General features: G+C 37.9%; 2 protein-coding genes across 6 annotated transcripts in view; both read left to right on the forward strand.

Annotated features, from left to right (window-relative positions):
- The window catches only part of Ccdc85a (coiled-coil domain containing 85A), a 198,386-nt gene that overhangs the window by 153,010 nt on the left and 21,632 nt on the right, over positions 1–23,744 (forward strand). For all 5 annotated transcript variants that reach the window (XM_052734624.1, XM_052734625.1, XM_052734626.1 and 2 more), the window contains exon 3: positions 1,016–1,092. In XM_052734624.1, the coding sequence (XP_052590584.1) occupies positions 1,016–1,092 (77 nt within the window). The remainder of the gene's footprint in view (positions 1–1,015; positions 1,093–23,744) is intronic.
- On the forward strand, positions 16,093–16,667 carry LOC128108272 (ATP synthase F(0) complex subunit C1, mitochondrial). Its single transcript, XM_052734630.1, has one exon. The coding sequence runs from the start codon at positions 16,157–16,159 to the stop codon at positions 16,565–16,567; it is 411 nt and encodes a 136-aa protein (XP_052590590.1). The 5' UTR covers positions 16,093–16,156; the 3' UTR covers positions 16,568–16,667.

The raw sequence follows: 23,744 nt of genomic DNA on the forward strand, positions 1-23,744 counted from the left end.
TGCTGTTAAATATGCTTCAGTTTCATTTGCTTTTCTTGTGTGTTTCTGGGACCCTGGATCATGAAAACCTGGGGGTGGTCTGCTGCTCTAGTAAGTTGGATGGTTTGACCTGCCATGCACTTTTTACTATACCTGAAATGTGTCTGTTCTTGGGTAATGTCAGACATGCCCTGCTGTATGAGACACTTGAATATTGTTATTTTAGTGAAGAGTTACCATCAGTCATAATCTTCCCCAGAGCAAAACTCTACTTTCCTCCTTCTGTGACCCCTCTTATGCCAAGAAGCTAGAAAATGGAGAGTTTGTGTACGAACAGACATGGGACATAACACTTCTGAATGTTCAGCATCTGAACTTTGAAAAATTTAAAACAAGTATCAATTGCAATTCTGTTGCCTTTAGTTTACTTAAAGATTGAAGGGTAGAGATATAAACCAGACAAAAAAAGAAAGAAACAACAAATAAACAGATCATGGTCCTTGGACTCAGCCAAAATCCAAGTAAAAGCCCAGTCCTGATTTAAATATTTAGTGCTTGTATGGATATTCTCTAAATCACAGATAATATTTGTAGGTTATTGAGGAGAAGAATAAATGTTTCTCCTAAAACTTCTAATGCTTATTGGGAAAGTGAAAAAAAAAACTTTGTATTTGACACTCATACTAGTTAAAAAAGTTAATGAAACCTTGTAGTTGATTTTGTTTACAGATTACTTCACAAAAATGTCTGGTGTATGGGACAAGTAAAAATATGTGAAGAGAGTTCCCAGAAATTCTGAGGCCCAACTGGTGTGAAAAAGTTCAGCCTCCTCGTTGACAATTTTCTTGAATACTGATTAACATTGTACAACACTCAAAACTGTGTAGTATAAATGCTTTTTCTGGAAATAATTTTCTTTCTTTTCTAAAGAACAGACTAGTGACTTGGTCCAATTTAACAATCAACCAAAAATATCCTTAACAGTACAGCAAACAAGACCTTGTGTATAATGCGAGTTCTTTCTTTTTAATTTTAGAATCAACCTTGTCCTATGTTAGGCAGCTGGAGGCCAGAGTCAGACAGCTGGAAGAAGAAAATCGCATGCTGCCCCAGGTGGGTGACTTACAGAAGCACATAGCTAGCCAGTGTCATTTGAAGTTTAAAGTCTCAATTCCATGTTCTCCTTTAAATAGTAGAAATCATGTTGTAAATAGCCATTCATCATGTAGATTGTGATGACGTTCCATGATGGCCATCATCCTACCCAGATTTCTGAGTGGTGCACTAAAGGATGTGAATGTCAATAAGAATGTGGAATAATTTAAAGTGAGGGAGAGAACAACACTGATAGTACTGCCCACAGCATCATGAGCTGGTGGGTAAAGGGAAGTGACTCATTTAAATTGAAATTTTGCTAATTTATGAGCTAAGTGAAGTTATTGGTTCGAAATTCATACTTTACTTAAATTAGTGCTTTCTAGAATTCTTTAATAAAATTGAACTCTTTTAGTGCAACAAAGTAATGATAGTAATTAGCAATGTTTACTTTGGGACTTCATTATCTATCCCTGGTGAGTGGAAAGTTGCATTTTTTCTGGAATATTGAATGGCTCGTCATATATTTCACTTAAATAATTGTTTCTGTACCTGCTAAATTGATAAGAATGAGGCTGTTTTTGTGAGGTGGTGGTTTTCAGAAAAGATTTTCTTGAGAAATTCAACAAATCCACAAATTCTAGACTAGTAACACATTCATATTGTCTAACAACAATGCAGTAATGCATTTAAACATCTTCTGAAGTTTCCAAGCAACAGATCCCCTGAATTCCTTCTACCTTCTATGACCATTTTCATTTTGTAAGTGACTAAGGGAAAATTGCCCCTCAGGCAATGAGTAAGTGATATTTTAAATAAAATAGACAAGCACATTATAGTCAAAGACAAGATGTTTAAACCTGAAGGCAGGGACACTTTGGAAAGACATTTTGGGTCTAGTAATTTGGCGTTGATTTTAAACCATTTTTGCTCTGTTGTGATCATTTGGGCTGTTGTGTACTGCATATGGGAATCCTTTCCTGTCTCTTTCATTGGTCAACTTATTTCTAGAAATCATGGGATTAATGAAGTGAATCCTCTCTTTATTCTCAGACTCCACTTATACTCAAATTCATCATACCAGAAGGGACGGTTTGCACTGTGAAATAAGATACTGATACATTTCTTTTTATGTTCTTCCTAACTATTCTGGTCTTTTTCCAAATGTTCCCTTCGATGTTGGAGTCATAATATGACTGCACTAGGATCCTTGACTGAAAACAGTGAACTTCTCCCCTGTTATAAAGAAAGTTATAAAACATGACTTCTTACACTTGCCATATCTCAGGCAACTGTACATTTGAAAGAAGAAAGGAAAAAGAAATGTAAAACAATATACTTGTGTTTCCTTTTGTTAGAGATTGGGCCTCATCTCAAACACTAAAATGCCAGTGCATGTGCCTTCTTGTTAGAAAAGAACAACTAATGAGAAAATGATGATTTTTTTTTAATGTGAGGCTGGAGGAGTGATACTGTAGGTAAAGGTACATGCTGCTAGGCCTGAGGGCCTGAGTTTGATCCCTAGGTTCTCACATAGTGGGAGGAGAGAACCTACTTCTGCTCATTGTCCTTTGAACCCCATACATGGTGTGGCATGTGCCCACATACACATACAATAAATAAATAATAATAAAATGTTTTTAAATATGTAAAAATAATATATAAAACTCTTGAAGAAAGACAGAAGCATTGTCAGATATGCCTGGAGTATGTGAATACTTAAATACATAGGATTTCATATCCAAGTGAGCAGTTATTACATAATCCCTCATGTTAAAGTGTTGGGCTAAGTGTCCAATTATATGTTTTTAAATACATTGGGATTTTGCTATCAAGGGAAGTCTTTGTTTTGTTTTTCCTCTAAAAAATGTGCAGGGAAGATCATGTTTCATTGAACCTATGATGTTGATATAAGCAATGTATTTATTATATATGTAACATTATAAAAGAAAAGCATTATACCACATCAAATTCTAGGCATTAAAGATAGAAAAGCAGTCTTTCATATTTAATTAAACATTTACATATCACTTTAATACAAAATACATTTTAAAATGTATGCCAAGAATATGATTGATCTCAGTTTATAAACAATACTTTAAGTTTTTAACTCTTGAGTATCTCCTTCACTTACAGCACTTAAACCAGAACTGCTGGTTTAACTGACCTTGTAAGCAGAAGCTGGCACACACACACACACACACACACACACACACACACACACACACACACACATATAAAGGAGAGAACATAATATAGAGCACTATAAACTGATCCCAGAGTACTGAGAATCCTGTAAAGATATTCACCAAAAAGATTGAGACTTGGGCTGGATGGCACAAAGGCATACTCTATTTGTTTTTAGATGTTTTGGTATGGTTGCAAATAGTGGCTGGTGATCCTTCCCTGCAGAAACTCTTTGTACTTGCATGATGTTGGCTTATGCGCAAGGTCAATCCAGTGCTACACGCTGACATTCCTGCATAAATAAATAGTTTCACTATTCAAACACTTGATTTTCAATTATAAGAGCTTTCTCACTGTGCCTTGATTAGAAGGTATCTTTTACTCCTAAACTTATTAAAGAGTGCCCATTTGTCTTTAGACTAATGGAAATAAGAATGCAGTTGCTAATTGGAATCTTAAGTATGTCAGGTTCCTTTGAGGCTATAGCCAGGTTCATTTCTGATTGTTCAGAGTTTAGCCTAATTATGTATGGCAGTTACAGAAGAAGAAATCTCCTTTTAAAACACTACACTTATTCTTTATATAAAGTTCCAACTATAAAAGGTTGATCTCTTCATTTGTTAGCAACAAGGTTCTGTCTTTTACAATTGGGGTGTTCCGTAAGGTAGGAATAAAGGCTTGAGTCCATATCATTTAACTGTGCAAAGTTATCGGGTCCCACAATGAAGTGCTGACTATATAGAACAGTTGCAAGAAGGTGGACATAATGGAGTTGGTTCTACCTGGTTGTGGAGTGTTTCCCACAGGAAGTAGGTAGGAGCCTTGCATCTACTGAGCAGCAGGCTGTCCAAGGGAAGCAGAGTTTCTTGTACCATCGTGGTCACAAGAGTACCCTGCTAGAATTACAGAACTGCACTTCAAATCATGTTCATGGGTACCTTTCAATGATATCCAAAGGAACAATCATTTTACTATACTTAGAAAATGGAATATTATTCTAGATAATACTTATTTCAAAAGAAATTGCCTTTTTAAAAGGCTGGTGTCCTAACAGCAAAGACTACCCAAACTTAGGATATTTGTCCTTGAGCACTAATGTGAATAGTTTTATTAAGACCACATTAAAAAAATCCCAAAGGATTGTGTATCATCTCTAGCAATCCATATAATGCTAAAGTTGTTCAAACTCACCTTTCAGTTCCCTTCATGCATGTTGGACATGATATGAACCATCAATGAAAATTGCTTGGTATTTAAATAAATTTAGCTGATATCTATACAATTTTATTGGCCTAATAAAAAAAAAAACTAGAACCACCTACTATAGCATAAATGACATTCATAAATAACAGACCCAAGGGGTATCAAGTTATAGTTGTTTAAGGAATTTTATGTTAAAATGAAAAGCATCACATCTGCTTTGACATAAACTCATATATAAATGCAAGATTTTTTTTCTGGATATAGAGCCATAGATTCTCAGAACTGAATAGAAACTTACATGTCCTTTAAGACAACTCACATCTTAAGAATAGAATATCAAGTTCATAGAGATTAGGGGTATTATCCTATACAGACAGCTAGTTAAGAGCTACTAAATCTATCATTTTATGTATCTATTATTGTCTCATCCATTCTTGTATTAAGAAAAATGTTCAGTTTTTGTGAAAGCAACAGTACCCATCACAAATATGAGAAACCCTGTATTTCCCAATAGTCTTTCTCTATGGAACATCTCCAAAATACTTTAGAATCATAAAGTGTTATGTAATCACAAGTCTGCATAGAAAAATCACTCATGACAGTGTGACCAGAGAGGCTTTCTGTTCACGGGACTGAAGAGGCTTGGCAAGCAGAGAGTCACTGTGGTGCTGCTCACATGAAGTTAGTTGTCTAGCCCCAAATCCAAGCTTGTTTCAATCACTCTGCTCATTCCATCATTGTTGGCTTGATGGTCATGGGAATTTATTAATACCACCATATCTATTTATGTGCTGGACTGCAGTGAATAATTCTCTTCAACTAGAAGATGTCTTTAAATGGCTGGTGTACTTAGCTGATGACCTTAGTGTAAACATGTTGTTGGTGCTGTCCTTTAAGGACTTCCATTGCTATTCATATATATCCCAGGGGCAAACTGTTGTTTTCTGGAAGAATTATCCTTGTCTATTCTGTATTGACTGAATTTTTCATCACAATGGGTCCTAAAACTGAAGCAAACAGTTTGTGGTAGTTCCAAAGCCAATTAAGTGCATTTGTTCCAAGTCCTATTGGGAAATCTGTTCCCTTTGATCAAATGCTCTGGTACCAACATCTGCTTGGCGAGCACTCTGTGTGCTCTGTGCCATAAAGGCCCTTCCATGTACCTGCCCACCTCTTGAGAGCTGGGTTACAGCACCAGTACAAGCACGCAGCACTGTCTGGTGTCCTTGCCCATTTTTGTGCTGTGCCTCAGCAGACCTGTGTGACAGATAAGGTTCTGGGATCTCCACCAAGTAGGCCCCTTTCAGCAAGCATGGCTATTTCTGTTGCACTAATGCACACAGAAGTATCTAATTTTAGGTCTGGGAATGAAAACTTACCCTCTCATGTAATTTGGTCACAATGTGGCCTCACAATGCCGTCTTTCAGAGCCTTGAGAAGGAATCAGGGCTGTTTCTGAACAAAGGAAAAGAACTGTAACTATTGCCAGAAGAGCTGGGAAGGGTACACAGGAGTGAAGGAAATTGTGCCTCTTACTTCCATGGCAACACAGTATCAGTCCAACTTCACATCTTAGAACTGCTCCTTCAGCTCTCCTGGATGTGTGCAAACATCAGCAGCCCAGTGCTCACGCAGAGATGGCAGGACTCTGACAAATGCCGATCCTGTTCCTTTTCTCTTTTCTGTAGTGGACATTATTATATATTGTTTTTGTCTCTTTTTCTTGTCACATTTCTGACTACATGATTTGCCAATATTTTTTAATTTTGTAGGACTGCAAGTACAGGTTTCTTTTGGGGTAGAAATTACTCTTGGGAAGATCAGTATCTCTCTCTTTCTCTCTCTCTCTCTCTCTCTCTCTCTCTCTCTCTGTCACACACACACACACACACACACACACACACACACACACACACACACACACAGAGTCACAGTGTAAGCCTTTCCGGGATACTTATAGCAAGTGATGATATTCTTTAGCTGCTGTTTGTATCACTCTGGCATCTTGCAGGGTACTTGGTACAGAATTCTTTCTTTTTTATGAATAGCAACCTCAGTATGTCACATAGCATGGTAGAAACTGGATATCACAGACAGGGAATTAGTTAATCTTCTAAAGACTGACTACTTTTGGAGTCATATTGGGGGGAGGTAGATAATTCATATAATTAATATAAAGTTCAGTAGAACCTCAAAGGACAAATGAGAACTACATCAGTGTGGGAACATTGGAATGGAGGCATATGTAGATACAGACAACAAATAGTTAAGGTGGCAAATATCATGCTAGGAAACCTAAATGAATGGAGATTTAAACTAATGCTTACCAGGGGAAATGTCAATGAGTAAAATTTATAGAGAAGAAAAAGTTCAAGAGAACATAAGAGTGTTCAAAATGCTAAGCTATATTGCACTTTAATGAGATCTTCTCATTCTTAAAGGGTCCTGCTTAGGAATCTGATCCATAACCAGATGTTGTCATCCTAATGGGAGATTGTAGCTGAAATAGACATGTGTATTAAGCACATGGTTATGCTATTCACTACCATTATTGATAAAATTATTGCATTTATCAGGTACTAAGTTATGAGGGGCCATATTATCAATAACTCATACTTAGTATCTTTAACATAAGTATGGGACATTAACAATTCTATCAATAGGGCATGTTCAAATTTTTAGATTTATGATAGACATTGTTTGATGAATTCAACAAAAATTAAACTTATTGAGCATCAGATATTTCTGTGTAGACACAAAAGCTAGAATTACAGGTATTTGAATAAGCAGAAGTAGCCAAGACTAGTGATGGAGTGGGAAATGGTTCCATGAGAGACACTAATGTTTCTCTGTACCAGGAGTATGGCTTCTTCTTCTCATCTTCACCCTTCTAAGAAGCCCAAAGAAAAGCCAGAAACCAAAGTTAAATATAAGTCAGTCATTTCTAACAAGATCAGGTAGCTAGCTCTTGTCCTGAAAGTGGAGGGCATAGTTTTATGTTTGATTTTGGAATTATTTTAATTCACTGTAAATATCATTGGGATGTGGATATCAAAACAGCAATCCATTAAGAAACATTGGCTTTCTAGAGACTCATAAATGGGCTGTGACTTCAGGTTGAGCTCAGGCTTACTAGATCTTCATTTTCAGATATACGCTTCATCCTCTGTGACTGGGGTAGAGATGTCTATATCAAACTATCTTCTTTTTTCTGATTCTGACATTTCCTGTAATGGGATTCAATCCATTTTCATGAAGTCTTATGTTCCCATATTATTCCTTGCTGTAGCCTGAACAAAGTAAATATTGCTCATGAAATATAACCTATTGAAAATTAAGGTTGTTGCCACTTAATAATTGGTAATCACCTACATGTCCTTTCCATGTAAGACAGAAAACATGAATCCAAATAGGCAATATTTATATCATCTAAACTTAACTATATCATGCACAAGAAATATAATATAGGCAAATTATCTTCTTTAACAGCATAAGATTATTATTTTTTTTTTTTTTGGTTTTTCGAGACAGGGTTTCTCTGTGTAGATTATTAAGTATATACATTTTTAAGTGATTTGAGAATTCCTCAAATTATACTTAAATGCTGCTATTGCATGGGGAAAAGCATTATTTCACCATATTTAAGAAGCCTTAAATGTGACTTTGGACTCAGAGCAAGCAAATAATCAAAAGACACTGTGACATGCTATAAAGAACACTGGACAGGGGTCTATGAGAACTTGGTCTGAGATTTTTATCTGACCTTACCTAGCTCATAGACCTTGGGGACACTCCTTAAAAAGTCCCCAAGCTTCATATTCCTTACCTATACCAGAGGGTCATCATAGGCAATATGGAAGGGTCTACCAAGCTCTGTATGTTTATGACTCTATCAAGGGAGTTAAAATACAGTATATACTAAAATAGGTGGGTGTCATTTATGTTTTGATATTAAAAATACCTTAAAACTTTAATAATTTGCTGTGAGTTTTTAATATGTATCTTTCTATCATTGTGGGTTATATAAGTTAATTGGTTCTAAAGTTAATAAAATTTCACCAGGTATCTATTAAAACTATTTAAATAACATCAGCATAGGTATGTATGTTTGAGGTACAAGTCACATTAAATACCCATATAGTGGGTTCATATACTGAGCTGTGTTAATTTACATATATTTAAGTGATATGTGTGTGTGTGTGTGTGTGTGTGTGTATATATATATATAATATAAGCTTCTTAACTTTTTATAAGAAATTTTACATAGTGAACATCAAGACTCTAGTTTTCCTTAATAATATACATATTTAAAAATAAAACAATTATGATGAATGGTTGTGGATTCTCTGGTTATGCACAAATGCTTCATTTTCTTCATTTCTAAGTATGGTTTCTTCTAGCTCAGTGTATCCTGAGCCTGTATAATTAAAAGCCTGGTTCTGTGTGTACCACTGGAACAGGTATAATAAACACCATTGAAAGTTATAAAGTTTTAAAGCCCTAGAATAAAAAAAAGTCTTTAAAAGTAGAGATTCAAGATGACATTAAAAATGAGTTGGGGCTATGCATTGGTGGGGAGCAGCCTGCAGTGAGAACAGGTGGGACATCGGGACAGTATCTGTGGCAGACTCTGGCCATGGACTGAGGTCTTTTTATGACATGCGCTATTGCAAGTATTACCAGAGACACTGAGTTGTTTTTCAAAAGTATTGTGTAAATATGACCTTTAAGCAGAATCCAAAATTATCAACAGACTTATATTTTTAAAGGAAGTGCTATTTATTAGATATTGCTGTTTGAGAAGAAAATCCCTTAAAAGTAGGCACAGGGACTGGAGAGATGCTTTGGTGGTTAAGAATACTTAATAATCTTCCGGAGGATCCCAGTTCTATTTCCAGCACCCACTGTAGGTAGTTTACAACTGCTCATAGCTACAAAGGGTTGGATGCCCTCTTCTAGCTTTTGTGAGCACCTGCACAAACACTTGCTTATGTATACAAAACACAGGCCACACACACACACACACACACACACACACACACACACACACACACACACACGCACAGAGAGAGAGAGAGAGAGAGACAGACAGACAGAAATAAAAATAAACCTTGAAAAAATAAAAATAAGCAAAAATGATAAATATCACCCCAATTTAAGACATTATCTCTTACATCTATAAAAATACTTACAATGTTACATGTCATAAAAAGAGATGTGATATTTGATAGAGGGAAATTAACAAATTGTGACAAAAGAGAACGCAAACAGAAGAAATATAAGACCAGCTTTTTCTACTCCTACTTTATAGTCAAACAATAGGTAATTTTTATTTTAAAATGTACTACAAATTTTCAACATTCAGTTGTCAGATAAGACAAATTACTATGAAAAGGATATGTCAAAGACACAGGATATCATACATTAGCTTTATTTTATTTTTGTGGTGTTGCCAGATTGAGGAGAGAAACAGAAGAGAAGCTGCACATAAGTCAAAGTCAGCTGAACTGTGACACTCAAAGAAGAGAGTGCAGAGGAAGAAAGCATTTTTCAAAAGTGTTCTAATTTATTGGATTCATGCAATAGACCAAAGCATCAGAAATAGCAGCCAAGTAGCAGTGTATGAGGCCTCTCTGTAGAATGTGTGGTCCACATAGAGAATAAGACAAAACAGTAGGAGGTACACTGTGGGACAACAATCAGCGTAGCTTTCACAGATTAGGGTATGTGCATATTTGGCCTTTTATATTGAGCATCATTAAGCTGATGTTAGCATGTGCCATTGATTAAAGGTGCTTCGAGAATCAGGATGCAGAGAACATACTAGATGAAGGACAGCATTATGTGACAGCTTTACTTGAGTCTTGCCTTAGCTAAGCAAATATTATTTAGAAGATTTAAGGGTTCTTGTAGAGTTCACTTTAGAAATTCTATGAAGTAGTTCTACATTGATAAACAGTGGGATAATTTAGAAAACAACTCCAACATTTGTAAGTGCTTCATAACTGTTTCTTAGGCTATACCAGACCAAACAGGGGTCCCAGATGGTAACAGTACTCTCTACTGACTGGCTGTGAGCCGGCTTGTAGAATGTTCCCCTGTCAAGCCTTCAGTTTTTCAGCTACTGTCTTAAGCCTAGTTATGTGGGTTTCTAGACTTTGACTCCCAACACTCTGCCCAGAACCTGATGTTGATTTCTCCTGCTTGCTCCAAGGAACCATTTCCATGGTGCTCTCAAATGCTCCAGCCATCTCTGAGCTGAAGAAATCCCTTAGTCTTACTTGGGTTCTGATTTATGACAGGCCACAGATCCATAAATTCAGTCTTCACCCCAGGGTTCCAGGCAGTGTATGAGGGAAGGAAGAATTACTAGTCAATAATTACTAGTACAACATTAACTTTGATTCATGCATGTCTACCTGGTCTGATTCTTCCCACTGTGGGAACTTCATTACTCCAAACTTCATAGGATCTCACAAAAACTGACTCATCTCAGTTATTGGTCATTTTAAAAGTCCTGAATCAAGACCTTCAACAAATGAAACCCTCTCTCAGAATTTCTGCTTATTTAAAATTTTAGTTGTTATCTCAAAATAGTAGGTAGCAATTAGAGAACTGTCATTGCTGGTGTCTTATGGTGAGAACTGTTTATGAAGCCCTTGTGAATAATGCCATATCCATGTTTAAAAACAAAACAAAATAAAAACCCTTCTATTAGAACTCAGTGGCATCGGGACAACTTTACATTTATTATGTTTTAAGAGGGAAAAATAAATTACATAAAGAAAATAGCTAACATTATCATGATTGCCTGAAATCCACACTCTAACTGTCTTTGTTAGTTCTATTTATGTAGTTATTATTCTCAGGAAACATGCTTATTATTCTCAGGAAAAATGTTTAACTGAAAATATGAAGTTTACAGAAGAAATATCTGGCTTAAATGTAAGGCAGCAAATAAAGGAGTTTGGCTTGGCCTTTCCATGACCCCGATGCTCTTATTTGCCACACATAATGTTCAAGGCAAGAGTTCTAGTTTTTGACAGATAACAAATAACTAGTAAATTTAAAACCAGGTGGGAGCCATTTTGGACTGACATATTCACTGACTCTGAGGAAAAAGGCTTTGTGATAGTCAAGATGTGTCAGCTGTTCCTGACCCCGTGCTAGGGTGTCTGCATGTTGAAGAGAAAAAATGATCTTTACTTAAGCATCTTTTTACTAATCAAGGAAATATCCGTAACTACAGAAATGGAACCCAGTGGATTTGGTCACAGTTAACTTGTGTGTGTGGTGTGTGTGTGGTGTGTGTGTGTGTGTGTGTGTGTGTGTGTGTGTGTGTGTGTGTGTGGTATGTGTGTGTGTGTGTGTGTGTGTGTGTGCGCGTGTGTGTGTGTGTGTGTGTGTGGTGTGTGTGTGTGTGTGTGTGTGTGGTGTGTGTGTGTGTGTGTGGTGTGTGTGTGTGTGTGTGTGTGTGTGTGTGTGTGTGGTGTGTGTGTGTGTGGTGTGTGTGTGTGTGGTGTGTGTGTGTGTGTGGTGTGTGTGTGTGGTGTGTGTGTGGTGTGTGTGGGTGTGTGTGTGGTGTGTGTGTGTGTGGTGTGTGTGTGTGTGTGTGGTGTGTGTGTGTGTGTGTGTGTGTGTGGTGTGTGTGTGTGTGTGTGGTGTGTGTGTGTGTGTGTGTGGTGTGTGTGTGTGTGTGTGTGTGTGTGTGTGTGTGTGTGTGTGTGTGGTGTGTGGTGTGTGTGTGTGTGTGTGTGTGTGTGTGTGTGTGTGTGTGTGTGGTGGGGGCAGTGAGTTCTTCCTATTTGTGGTGCTTCACCAGGACTGAATGTAAAAAGCAGACAGAAGTTCCAGCTAAGATTTCAATGGTATCTTTATAAAAAAGGTTTTAAACAAAGAGGTATTTGGTAACTTTGTGCTTAAAAGTGTGTTATTTTTCTTTGGGGAAGCCTCATTCACTTTCTACTCTTTTATCCCCCATCCAATCATATTTTAAGACATGATCTTTAGCCCATGAAACTTACAAACTTTTGTCAATAAGTGCCAGCCGAGGTTCTTTAGCAGTTGGAAAGGCCTTTAGAGAGTCTGTTCAGGACTGGCCTCTAATGGTCACATGTGGCCTCATAGGAGTTGGCTCTCCTTGCAGAGAATTCTCTTGGTTAGGAAAACTGAGTATGCTCATTTTTTTTTTAGAGCTCGGAATGTGGCAATGTTAGATAGGAAGGCATGGGAAGATTACTGCCTTCAACTACTACTTCTTAAACATGAATCATGCTCAGGATCTTGATACTGACAAAGTTTATCAGACCCAGGCATGGGAGTATAGTAAGACATCTTTTCATTTAGTTAAGTAGTCCAGGTTGAGAACTCATGGCTATAAATGAATCTATCCTTATCAATTCAAAGGACCTTAATTATTTTGAAAAGTTCTGTATTGTTACATTATTTTAATACCTTATTGCTATGTCTGATAGAGTTTTTTTTCTTTTCAATGTATTTTTTTTTTTTTTTTTTGCAGTTTTGAAATATCAGTTCTGGTGAGTATTAAGTCTGTGTCAGGAATAATAATCTTTAGGCCATCTAAAGGACAGTTCCCAATTCCTGTATTTTTCATTGTGAGATGGACTTTTCTATGAGGAGGAGGGTTTTCTATATCATATATAATTCTTTTAAATCTGCAGTCATTCAAGCTAGATCTGCCTTTGTTTGAAATTGGTGTGCAGGCTGGATAGTAGGGATATCCATTCTATTCTGAGTTTGATCTCAATCACTAACTACTGTCGTCTATCACTGTGGTCCCATTCTTGAGTCCTTCTTGATGATGATTTAAATTCTGACCTTGGCTTCCCTGATTATCTTCATTTTGTGGGTGAGACAATGTTTACTAATAGAAAAGAGCAAGTTACATATCCAGAATTTCTGTTAGCACCAGACTGGTGTTCTTCCCGCTTACTCACACTTGTTTTTTATTTGGCACATGTCTTGTTTCTCTTGAAGTAAGGCATCTATTCAAACAACACTACTAGTACCATCTGAAGTAAAAGTGCCACTGTGCTGCCGTTGGGAAGCTTGGAGTTAGCAAGGAGGCCTGGGCTTAGTTTCTGGAATATCTATTTTGATGTTTGCTGTGAGATTTTGTTACTCTTACAATTAGTCTGATAGTGAATGGTGTTACTTTTAGGAAGAATTAAGGAAATTTATACTCCTCAAATAAATTGTTCCCTAGGGAAGAACATTTCTCTTATCACTGGTTTAGTCAGTTTCTCTTAAAATCTTGCCTATTTCCAGAAACTTCTCACTGTACCAATTTTCTTCTTCTTCTTCTTCTTCTTCTTCTTCTTCTTCTTCTTCTTCTTCTTCTTCTTCTTCTTCTTCTCTTCTTCTCCTCCTCCTCTCCTCCTCCTCCTCTTTCTTCCTCCTCCTCCTCCTCCTTCTTCTTTCTTCTTTCTTCTTTCTTCTTTCTTCTGCTTCTGCTTCTTCCTTCTTTCTCATTTTTTGAGACAAGGTTTCTCTGTGTAGCTGCTCTGGCTGTCCTGGAACTCACTCTGTAGACCAGGCTGGCCTTGAACTCATAGAGATCCACCTGCCTCTGCCTCCTGAGTGCTAGAATTAAAGATGTGCACCACCACCACCTGGCTTCTTCTTTATTTATAGAAGTGGGAAAACGTCTAAAGGTCCAGTCAGTAAATATTTTAAAATTTGTTGTTATAAAAATATGTTGCAATTATTTATGCATGCCATCAAAGCATAAGAATAACAATAGAGCCACAGAGAACATCTAAATGATGAGTATGTTGGAATTTTTGTTTATTTTATTTGCTTTTAAATAAAACTTTATTGATGGAATAGGAAATAGGCTTCATTTAAGTTTGGCAGTAGTTTGCTGACTCTGCCAGATGATTTCAAAACTAAGGTAAGTTTTCACCAGTTGCTTTGGATGATCTCTTACATTTTCATCATGTTTTAAAAGAAAAGTTGGTATCTATGCAGAGATGAAAATTTAGATGATAATACATATACTTCATTATGCACACACTTTTTAGTAAGTGATTTTATTTTTAGTTCAAATTGTTTGTCTTTTTGTCCCCAAATGTACTAAAGTTACCAGTTTTGGGATTTGAACTGTGCTGTGATTGCACTGGGGGAGTTGTTAAGCACCAGCAAAGTCTCCTCTATGAAAGGTCATCTTTGGGAGGAAAATGTTTCAGAGCCTGAGATGTTTGCATTTGACTTGGAAAGGCAAATTGCTTTTGTAGGCTCTTGTTCCACTTGAGTAGGAAACTTTTCAAACACTTATCTATAGCAATTGTAGCTGCATTTTAGTGAGTGATTGATTATATTAATTTTGTGTCCTGGCTGTTCTTACATGCCTTTGAGAGACTGCTAAGAAAATAACATGGGGGAGGCTTATCTTTAAAATAGATACCACATGTGTGGCAGTTTTGAAAACAAAAAACAAAAAACAAAAAACACGAGTTTTTATACAGCCTTACAAAGACAAGTAAAATTCTAGTTTTGTGTTTATCAATGAATGAGGAAAGTTATTTTTGGCTAAGGAGGGGAGGTCTGAAATCAGTCTCTCATTTTTCCTAAAGTGAGAGCATTTTACAGAAGAATGAGAAACTTGCAGACCTCTCTTGAAATTAAATGAATTCTGTATTTTTCAAGTCCTTCATGTTGATATCCTCTTTTCCCATTATTTTTATTCATGTGTGCTGATACAAGACAGGTTACTGTTTTTGCAGTATCTATTCATCAAGAATGTGCAGGGCACTTTAGGGAGAACAAAGGCTACTTTACCATCTGCAGCATATTTTGTATGTAGTGGGAATGTGAGGTGAGCCCTCACCCACTTGTCATTAAGATGGATTGACATTAGAAGAGCTGGGGGTAGAAAGGGGCTTTGAAAGATCACACAGTGTGATGTTCATGCTGTATCCTGTAATGCGTACATTTACCACTCGTCAATTAAAACAAAATAAAGCTTAAAAAGAAAGATGAGGTAAGAGTGTTCACAATGCTTGGGTGGTGACCCAATGACAACCTGGCGATTACAAGGCCTCTCCATGACACTTACCATTTTCAGAGTGCTTCTCAATCACATTTATTAGTCACCATTCACAGATGCCACATGAAACTAATTGATAAGGCTCTCCATTCTCCTGTTGAGAACAAGTGACTTACTGAGAGTCAGGCAGTCTCTGATCATTCTACCTTGAACTAGAACAGTACTTTCTACTTTTAGAGAAGACAGCTTTGACTCACCTTAGAATATCCACTTCTGCTGCTTAACCTGTCTCCTAGGAGAATGCTACTACAAAACTTCAAATTCAAAAAAGAACCTGAAAGTTGACTTCCTTAAACCTTCACTTTAGCCTTTTCTAGACATTTTAAAATGAACCTCTCCAGTATCTGGGCTGATATGTTAAAGGTTACCTTTATTAAGGTTATAGCCTCAGGAATTTGGCCATTTGATTCCTTTCAAGTCATCCAGAAACATCAGGGAAAAAAAAAAAAACAGCATATTTCTAAACTAGAGAGCCTCAGTTTGTGTCTTTACCTGTGATCAAGATTTGTGTGGGGGGATGAGATGAAGTTATTATGTTAATGTTGTTCTTTATCCATAAAATCTCATGTAGAGGGTGGGGGAGCTGAGCGCTGTGACCAAGGGCTAAAGCGGGGAGATTGAAAAATGCAGACCACCAAGGCACTGCTCGTTTCTCCAGTTCTGATTCGCTCCTGTACCAGGGGTCTAATCAGGCCTGTGTCTGCTTCCCTCTTGAGTAGGCCAGAGGCCCCATCTAAACAGCCTTCCTGCAGTAGCTCCCCTCTCCAGGTGGCCAGACGGGAATTCCAGACCAGTGTTGTTTCCCGGGATATTGACACAGCCGCCAAGTTCATTGGCGCTGGGGCTGCCACAGTTGGTGTGGCTGGATCAGGGGCTGGCATTGGAACAGTGTTTGGTAGCTTGATTATTGGCTATGCCAGGAACCCGTCTCTCAAGCAACAGCTCTTCTCCTATGCCATTCTGGGCTTTGCCCTGTCTGAGGCCATGGGGCTCTTCTGTTTGATGGTCGCCTTCCTCATCCTCTTCGCCATGTGAGGCTCCGTGGGGTCACCCAGCCGTCCCTGCTGCTTCGACTCCATGCCGGTCCTGGTGCTGGAGTGTGCTAAGCTTTACCATTAAACAATGTTTCTCTAAACCATAAAAAAAAAAAAAAAAAAAAAAAAAAAAAAAAATCTCATGTAGAGATTACTGTGTGGAAAGAGAATTGTGAACATTGGATCAGTTCACAAAAAATGGAGTGTCAATAAGTGGAAGGAAATTAGTGGGTTTCATTTACTTTTGTGAGTATAACCAAACAGCCCTGAATAAATAGGAGGTGGAATGTCTATATGTCACGAAAGGCTGTCCATTCCTTTACCTCTTGAATGTGTTTTGAGAATCTTATACAGGACCCTCGTTCAGGCAATGGGGATGTAATCTTGAATAAAAAAGCTAGGGTCTCTAACCTCATGCACTTTATAGTTTAGCAGGTGGGTTACTCTTAAAACTGTAAATGGGCAATAATCATCCTGAAGCAAACAAAACAAGCATGTAGAATTGGAGAGTAATGGGAGTACATGGAGTTAGAAGAATCCTCTCTGAAGAAGTGACATCAAAGTGTCATCAAAGGAAAGGGAAGGAGCATGGTATAGGAATAGGGAGTCTACAAAGCAAGCCCCAAGGACTAAAGCCTTTAAGAAAAAGTTGGGCATGACTGAGGAAACCAGAGTGAAAAGACCAGAATGGTGGTGTGGAGAGGATAGAACAGAGAGCAACAAGAAGTGAGCCAGAGTCAGGCTCATCTTTTGGGTTCTGTTGGTGAAGGTCAAGGTTTGGGGTTTGAGTCTGAGTTGGCAGAAAGCTACCAGTAGAATTGAGCCAGGGGCAGAGTACCATTATTTACATTATACAAAGGTCATTTTCAATATTTGGAGGCAATCAGACTGCTAAAGTTAGAAGTGGAGAGAGGGAACTGCACTCTTGAGTGAACTATGTGGTAGTCTGACTTAACGGTGTCTTCAATTTGGAGTGGAGTTGAAGTCACAGTATATTTTAATATTTCTTTTAAAATAGTGTGTGTGTGTGTGTGTGTGTGTGTGTGTGTGTACCTGAATATGTATGTGCACATGTCCACATACCTCATTCCTGTGGAGGTCAGAAGGGAGCATCAGATACTCTGGTACTGAAAATCCAGGTGGTGATAAGCTGTCTGATGTAGGTGCTAGGAACTGAATTTGGGCTCTCGGCAAGATTAGCCAGTAGTCTGAACTACTGTGCCATCTCTCCAGCCCCCTCACGGTGTATTCTGAAATGGACCTAACAGTACTTAGAGATAGATTGGATGTGGAACAGAAGAAGAAGAGGCTGCATATGGCTCTGTAAGCAGGCTAATGACAGCAGAATGAACCATGAACATAGGTAACTGTGGAATCGGGGAGGTACGGAATCCCCTACTGACCAGGGTTCCTTGGAAAAATCAGACATGACACTTGTAGTTTCATTTAAGCCTCTGGAATTGGGAGCAGTGATTGTTGAGATGAGGAAGACTGGGATGGACAAGTAAGGAGTTTCAGGAGCAATCAAGTCCTGTTTGAGGTGTTAGATATCAACAGGGAGATGCGAGATACAGAGTTGGACATCTGCATCTGCAGCTGTGTGAAGTCTGAATGAGATAAAACATTGAAACAGTAAAATACATGTGTGTGTGAATACCCATTGTAAAGTCATGGGTCTGAATGAAAACTTCCTGTCAGTGGTGAGAGAAGCAGAGTCCTGCTGGTTGTGTCCAGTAACAGCCTCTAATTTAAAGATAGGGTGAGATAATCAGGCAGTGTAGACCAACAGAGAAAACAATATAGCCTTTTCAGTCTCCCAGAATCACTGAGCATGTGGGCCTTACTTCATGGCCTTATTCTGTAAAGTTGTATTTGAACCCCTGGTGCATCTGAAAGTTACTTTGGGTGTTGTAAAGGAGCATAGTAGTGAGAGTTCAAACATTTTTTTCCCAGTATAAACTGATTTTTTTGTTAGGAAGCAGAACACATGTTCAGTGTCTCAGTTTTCTTCGTAGTGATTCCTATGTATGAGTGTGGGTTCAGGCTTCTTAGTGTGTGTGAGTGTAACTTCAGGCTTCTCAGTGTGTGGGAGTGTGAGTTCAGTGTTGTTCTCAGTGTGTGACTGTGAGTTCAGGGTTCTTCTCAGTGTGTGTTTGTGTGTGTGTGTGTGTGTGTGTGTGTGTGTGTGTGTGTGTGTGTGTGTGTGTGTGTGAGTTCAGTCTTCTCAGTGTGTGTGAGTGTAAGCTCAGGCTTCTCAGTATGTGTGAGCGTGGTTTTGCTTTTTCAGTTGACACACTTGGAAACCAAGGAGGCAGAGGCCACACTGTCTAAGTCATTTTGACTGCTCTTGTTTTTTGTTTTCAATAAACCTCTCAACATAAGATGAGTATTGATGTTCTAAGATCTTCAGTCGACAACCCCAGCGGAACTATAGCCTATCACGTGACTGCAGTGCCTCCTGCTGATCCTCTGACTTTATGTTGGCCTTCTCATTTTGTAGGAGAGCTTTATGTATCAGAAAACTCATCGAAGAAACTTAGGGTCTGTAAACAGATGACTCTCTCCCGCCCACCTTTTCCCAAATAACCATCAGAGGCTTAATATTCTTTACAAACAGTTTGGTCTATGGCTCAGGCTTTTTGATAGCTAGCTCTGACATTTTAGATGATCCCATTTCTATTAATCCATATTTTGTATGTGGTCTTGGTGTTACCGGTCTGCTGACACCTTGTTCCTTGGGCAGCTGGATGGCATCTCTATGACTCTGCCTTTTTTCTCCCCTATCTCTCTTGGATTTCCTGCCTGGCTATAACCTGTCTTGCCATAAGCCAGAGCAGCTTCTTTATTAACCAATGGGAGCAACACACAGCATACAGAAAGACAGCCTACAGCACTTCTCCTTTTCTGTCTAATGAGAGAGGAAGATTTTCATATACAAAGAAGAAGGTAAAATTACATGTAACAAACAATTATCAAGAATTAAAGTTATTATATCTAGTCTATTTGCATTTGGCAAAATTAAAGAAAATATTCTATCATCTATCCTATTTTTGTGAGTCTAAAGTTTTATATCTAGTTTACCTTCTATCATAACTAAGTAAAACTATAATTATAACTGTCTAATTTTCAATTTCATCAAAGACCCCAGAAGGATATAATATTACCTAAGCAAACAGTTGTATTGCAAGCAACTTCCAAAATTCTAGAAATGACAGAGACATCTGACTGCCTGGACAGCCACCCAAAGTTCCTCCATAACATTAGGACATCTATCTTCAGCCTATAGGTCTCTTCAGCCTATAGGTCTAGAGTATCTGGCATACTTCTCAGTGAAGCAAGAAATTTGACAGATTGTTTTGCCTATTGGCAAAGTTCATCAATTATTTATCTCTGTATCCTGCAGAATGTCTGGCAGTTTCTTCTGTGAAGCAGGAACCTGAAGGATCATCTCGCCTTGTTTTGGCAAAGTTCAGTGGTCACTTTCCTATGCGTCCTGTATATCTAGTCTATACAACATATTGCCAAGCAGTTCAGGCAAGAACAGTTTTTTTGCCCAAAAGGCTAACCTTTTCCACAATGTAAGCAAACTCCATAATGAGTTTCTTTGATGCCCATCATCCTCTTTGAAGTAATTGGTGCTGCCAGGAGCAGACATGTCTCACTGTCCAGAAAAGTCCAAGTTCCTACATTTTAAACATTTAAACATTTTAAATGCCATATTCTGTAGGTCTTTGAAGTGTTTGAAGATTATTTAATTGAAATATATCATTGTATACCTAAAATACTTAACTAACATGACTATAAGCTTGATTATCATAGATGACTATTAATCTGTATTTCTTAGTGATATGTTACAATTTTAAATGAGTTGCATAAACCTTAAACAAGAGTAGAAATATACATACAGTATAACAAAATTGACCTCAAATTTGTAGTAATAAACCAAAATCCATACCAATGTAGAGTATTTTGAAATTAACAGTTGTTTTTTTGGATTAAAGTAGATTCAATAATCTACCCTTTTTATCATAGTAATCTACCCTTTCTTCATCATTTCTATATCATATCTCTCTTTAAATAAAAACAAACATTTATAAACAATATTTTGGGAATTTGGGTGTAGCTTTCTATACTACTTCCTGCTGATTGGGGACACTGGTAATTTTATGGGGAACCTGAGAAAATTTAGGTTTATGGTCAAATCCTGACTGTAGTAGTCTATGAGGCTGTATTGTTTCAGCCAGTTGCCTTGAAGCTGTTCTGGATGTTGGATCATCTGGGCCATAGCTCCCATTGGAGACCTCTCAGGGGATCTTCCTTGATGGACCCATATTAACCTGGAAGGAATCCACAACTTCTCATCTTCTGTGGAAACAAAACCAGAACCTCTTTTCCAAAGCAACATATCCTTAGACACAAATTTTGAAGTCAAGATACCTTTAAAATATATATGTTGGTTTATCTTAGCAGCCCCCACAATCAAATGTCTCTCTGCAGTTAAAAACCCAAAGACAACACAATAATACACAGTATCCAGACTCTCTGTGCATTTTCCATCATTACATGTCTCACTATATATGTTACTACTCTATTTCTTTTTGTAAGTACTTTCTCTGTCCTTCCCACTCCCATCCTCCAAGCCTACATATATTTTTAAATATACTATAACCCGTTTAGAGGTTTTGTCCATCTGAATCTCTTTGTGTATTTGTAATCATTTTCTGATCAGGAGAGTTTTTAAATGTTTTATCTGTGTGGTTAGGCTTTGTCTGCTGGCTCCTTCCCACTTGGCTTAACAACATGGCACAGGTACCAAGGAGTCATGCTTACCTCCCCAATTCTGGGGAGCAATATTACTCAGCGTGGAGCTGTGTTTTTAAGTCTGCAGCTGTGCTCTCAAGCCTGCAGACAGCAGCTGGGAGAATCCTCTCTGTGGGAGAAACTGCAGAAATCTACCATGCAGCTTAGTTCATGGCAGCTGTCAGCCAGCTCCATCTTGAAGGCAGATGCATTTCTGTGCTGCTGTTGGCATGAGACTGAGACTAGGAAGCCCAGTGCAGCTCTGTCTCTGTGTGTTCAGAATCTATTTTAAGCTTTCTCAGGTCTATGTGGATCCACAACAGATGATAGGTGCCATTTGTAAACAGACGACTTTCTCCTACCTGCCTGTTCCCGAATAACCAGCCAGAGACTTAATATTAATTTCAAACTGTTTGGTGTATGGCTCAGGCTTATAGCTAGCTAGCTCTGACAAATTAGATTAACCCATTTCTATTCATCTATATTTTACCATGTGGCTGGCATCTTGTTCCTTGGGCAGCTGAATGGCGTCTCCCTGACTCCACCTTTCTTCTCCCCTATCTCTCTTGGATTTTCTGCCTGGCTATAACCTGTCTTGAATAGGCTAGAGCAGCTTCTTTATGAATCAATGGTAGCAACACATATTCACAACATACAGAAGGACTATTCCACAGCAATGTTTTGTTGTTGTTGATTTTTTGTTTTTGTTTTTGTTTTTTTTACAAAATCCAGAAAGTTATTCACCTCAATAAGTATTTTAAGTATTTATCATAAATAGCTTTTAGTCACAGGGGCTCCCCCTCTGTGTGTGTTCTGCTGGGTTTTAATGGCCTGCTGAATGTTTTAACACAGTTATTAATGGGTTATACTCTGTAACCAAATGCAATGTTAATGACTATTACTTCTTTGCCTATTGTTTCCATATTGCCAGTTTAGTTCTTTGCTTTTCAATGTGTTCCACTTCACCCTCCCTGCCACTGTATAAGTCCCAAACCTAGAGATACTCAGACATATCCCTCTATGAAGCAATATCAGAAGTTCTTTTTCTATTTGATATTAACCAATCAGAAGGCAAATTATATGCAACACCCCTCAAAAAAAATTCAGTTCCTCACCAGGAGTTGTATAGTTACTAAAAGTCTAAAATTAAGCACAAATGTACAGATGTACAGAAGCAGAATATACAGAATGCAGTGGTCCGTATTTCCTCCCTACTGTCTATCAGCTGCTTTCTAATTAGACCTTTTTTGTTATGCTTTGTTGACTGTTACTCTGGCTCTGGGGATACTGGATATTTGCTGTCTTAGCCTTTTCAAAATACTAATGCTTCTCTTCCTGGAGTTTGTCCTCTGTAATCCTAATTTAAAAAGGTAGTCTGCTCTAACTACTTATGTCTGTTGATTTATTTTTCTTGGGAATTACATTTATATGCTTCAAAACTTCATCTTAAGTAACAAACATTTCTATTTTCCCCAAAAATATTGCAGAGTTTAATCTCATATTATCACTAACAATGTGGTTGTCATTGCTTGAAACTAACAGTGTTTGTAAGTTAAATGGTTTACAAACTCCTTTTTAAAAAAAAAAAATCTGGCACATCAAAAAAAAACTATTTGGAGTGTACAAGTGAGGAAAAATGTTTCTGGAATTTGTATTGTCAATCACCTCTTTGATCTTGGATTTAAAAATCTGAGAAAGGAGGTAGATATGTTGCTTCCTTTGGTATTTCCTAGCCTGGCTAATGGCATGACCACTTGGTACTCAGTCAGAAAGCAGAGAGCCATTGTAGATTCTTCCCAACCTCATCACATCCAAATCTACATGAAGGCTCATGTGGTCCTGCCCTTTAAATCATTACATCATCCTTTTTGTTCTTGTGCAATTATCCAGTATAGGCAGCAAGTGATCATGCTTTACTTCAAGCATTTTTGTTAATTACCTTACCAAAACTTCATCTCAACTAGATTTGCCCCAATGAAATTATTCTCTGCAAGACAAATTGCTAAACGGTCTTATTAATAAAAAACCCAGAGCCAGATATTGGGGTGAAAAACTGAGAGATCAGAGGAATAGAACAAGCCACAGCCAACCTCATCTTACCAACTCTTCAGCTTCTAAAGAGACCTACTTCCTGTATACCCACACCTATATGCCTCTCTATTCTGCCATCTCCCTTCCGCCCAGCCACATCATTTTCTCTTTCTGCCCAGCTCTGTCACTTCCTGTCTGTCTGTACAGACCTCCAGACCTTTATGGTTAACTAGTGCTGGGATTAAAGGTGTATGCCACCATGCCTGGCTCTGTTCCCAGTGTGGTCTTGAACTCACAGAGATCCAGATGAATCTCTGCCTCCTGAATGGGATTAAAGGCATGTGCTA

The sequence above is a fragment of the Peromyscus californicus genome, unplaced genomic scaffold, assembly GCF_007827085.1.
Source record: "Peromyscus californicus insignis strain IS unplaced genomic scaffold, ASM782708v3 Scaffold_13__1_contigs__length_99412109, whole genome shotgun sequence".
In the NCBI taxonomy this organism is placed as follows: Eukaryota; Metazoa; Chordata; class Mammalia; order Rodentia; family Cricetidae; genus Peromyscus; species Peromyscus californicus.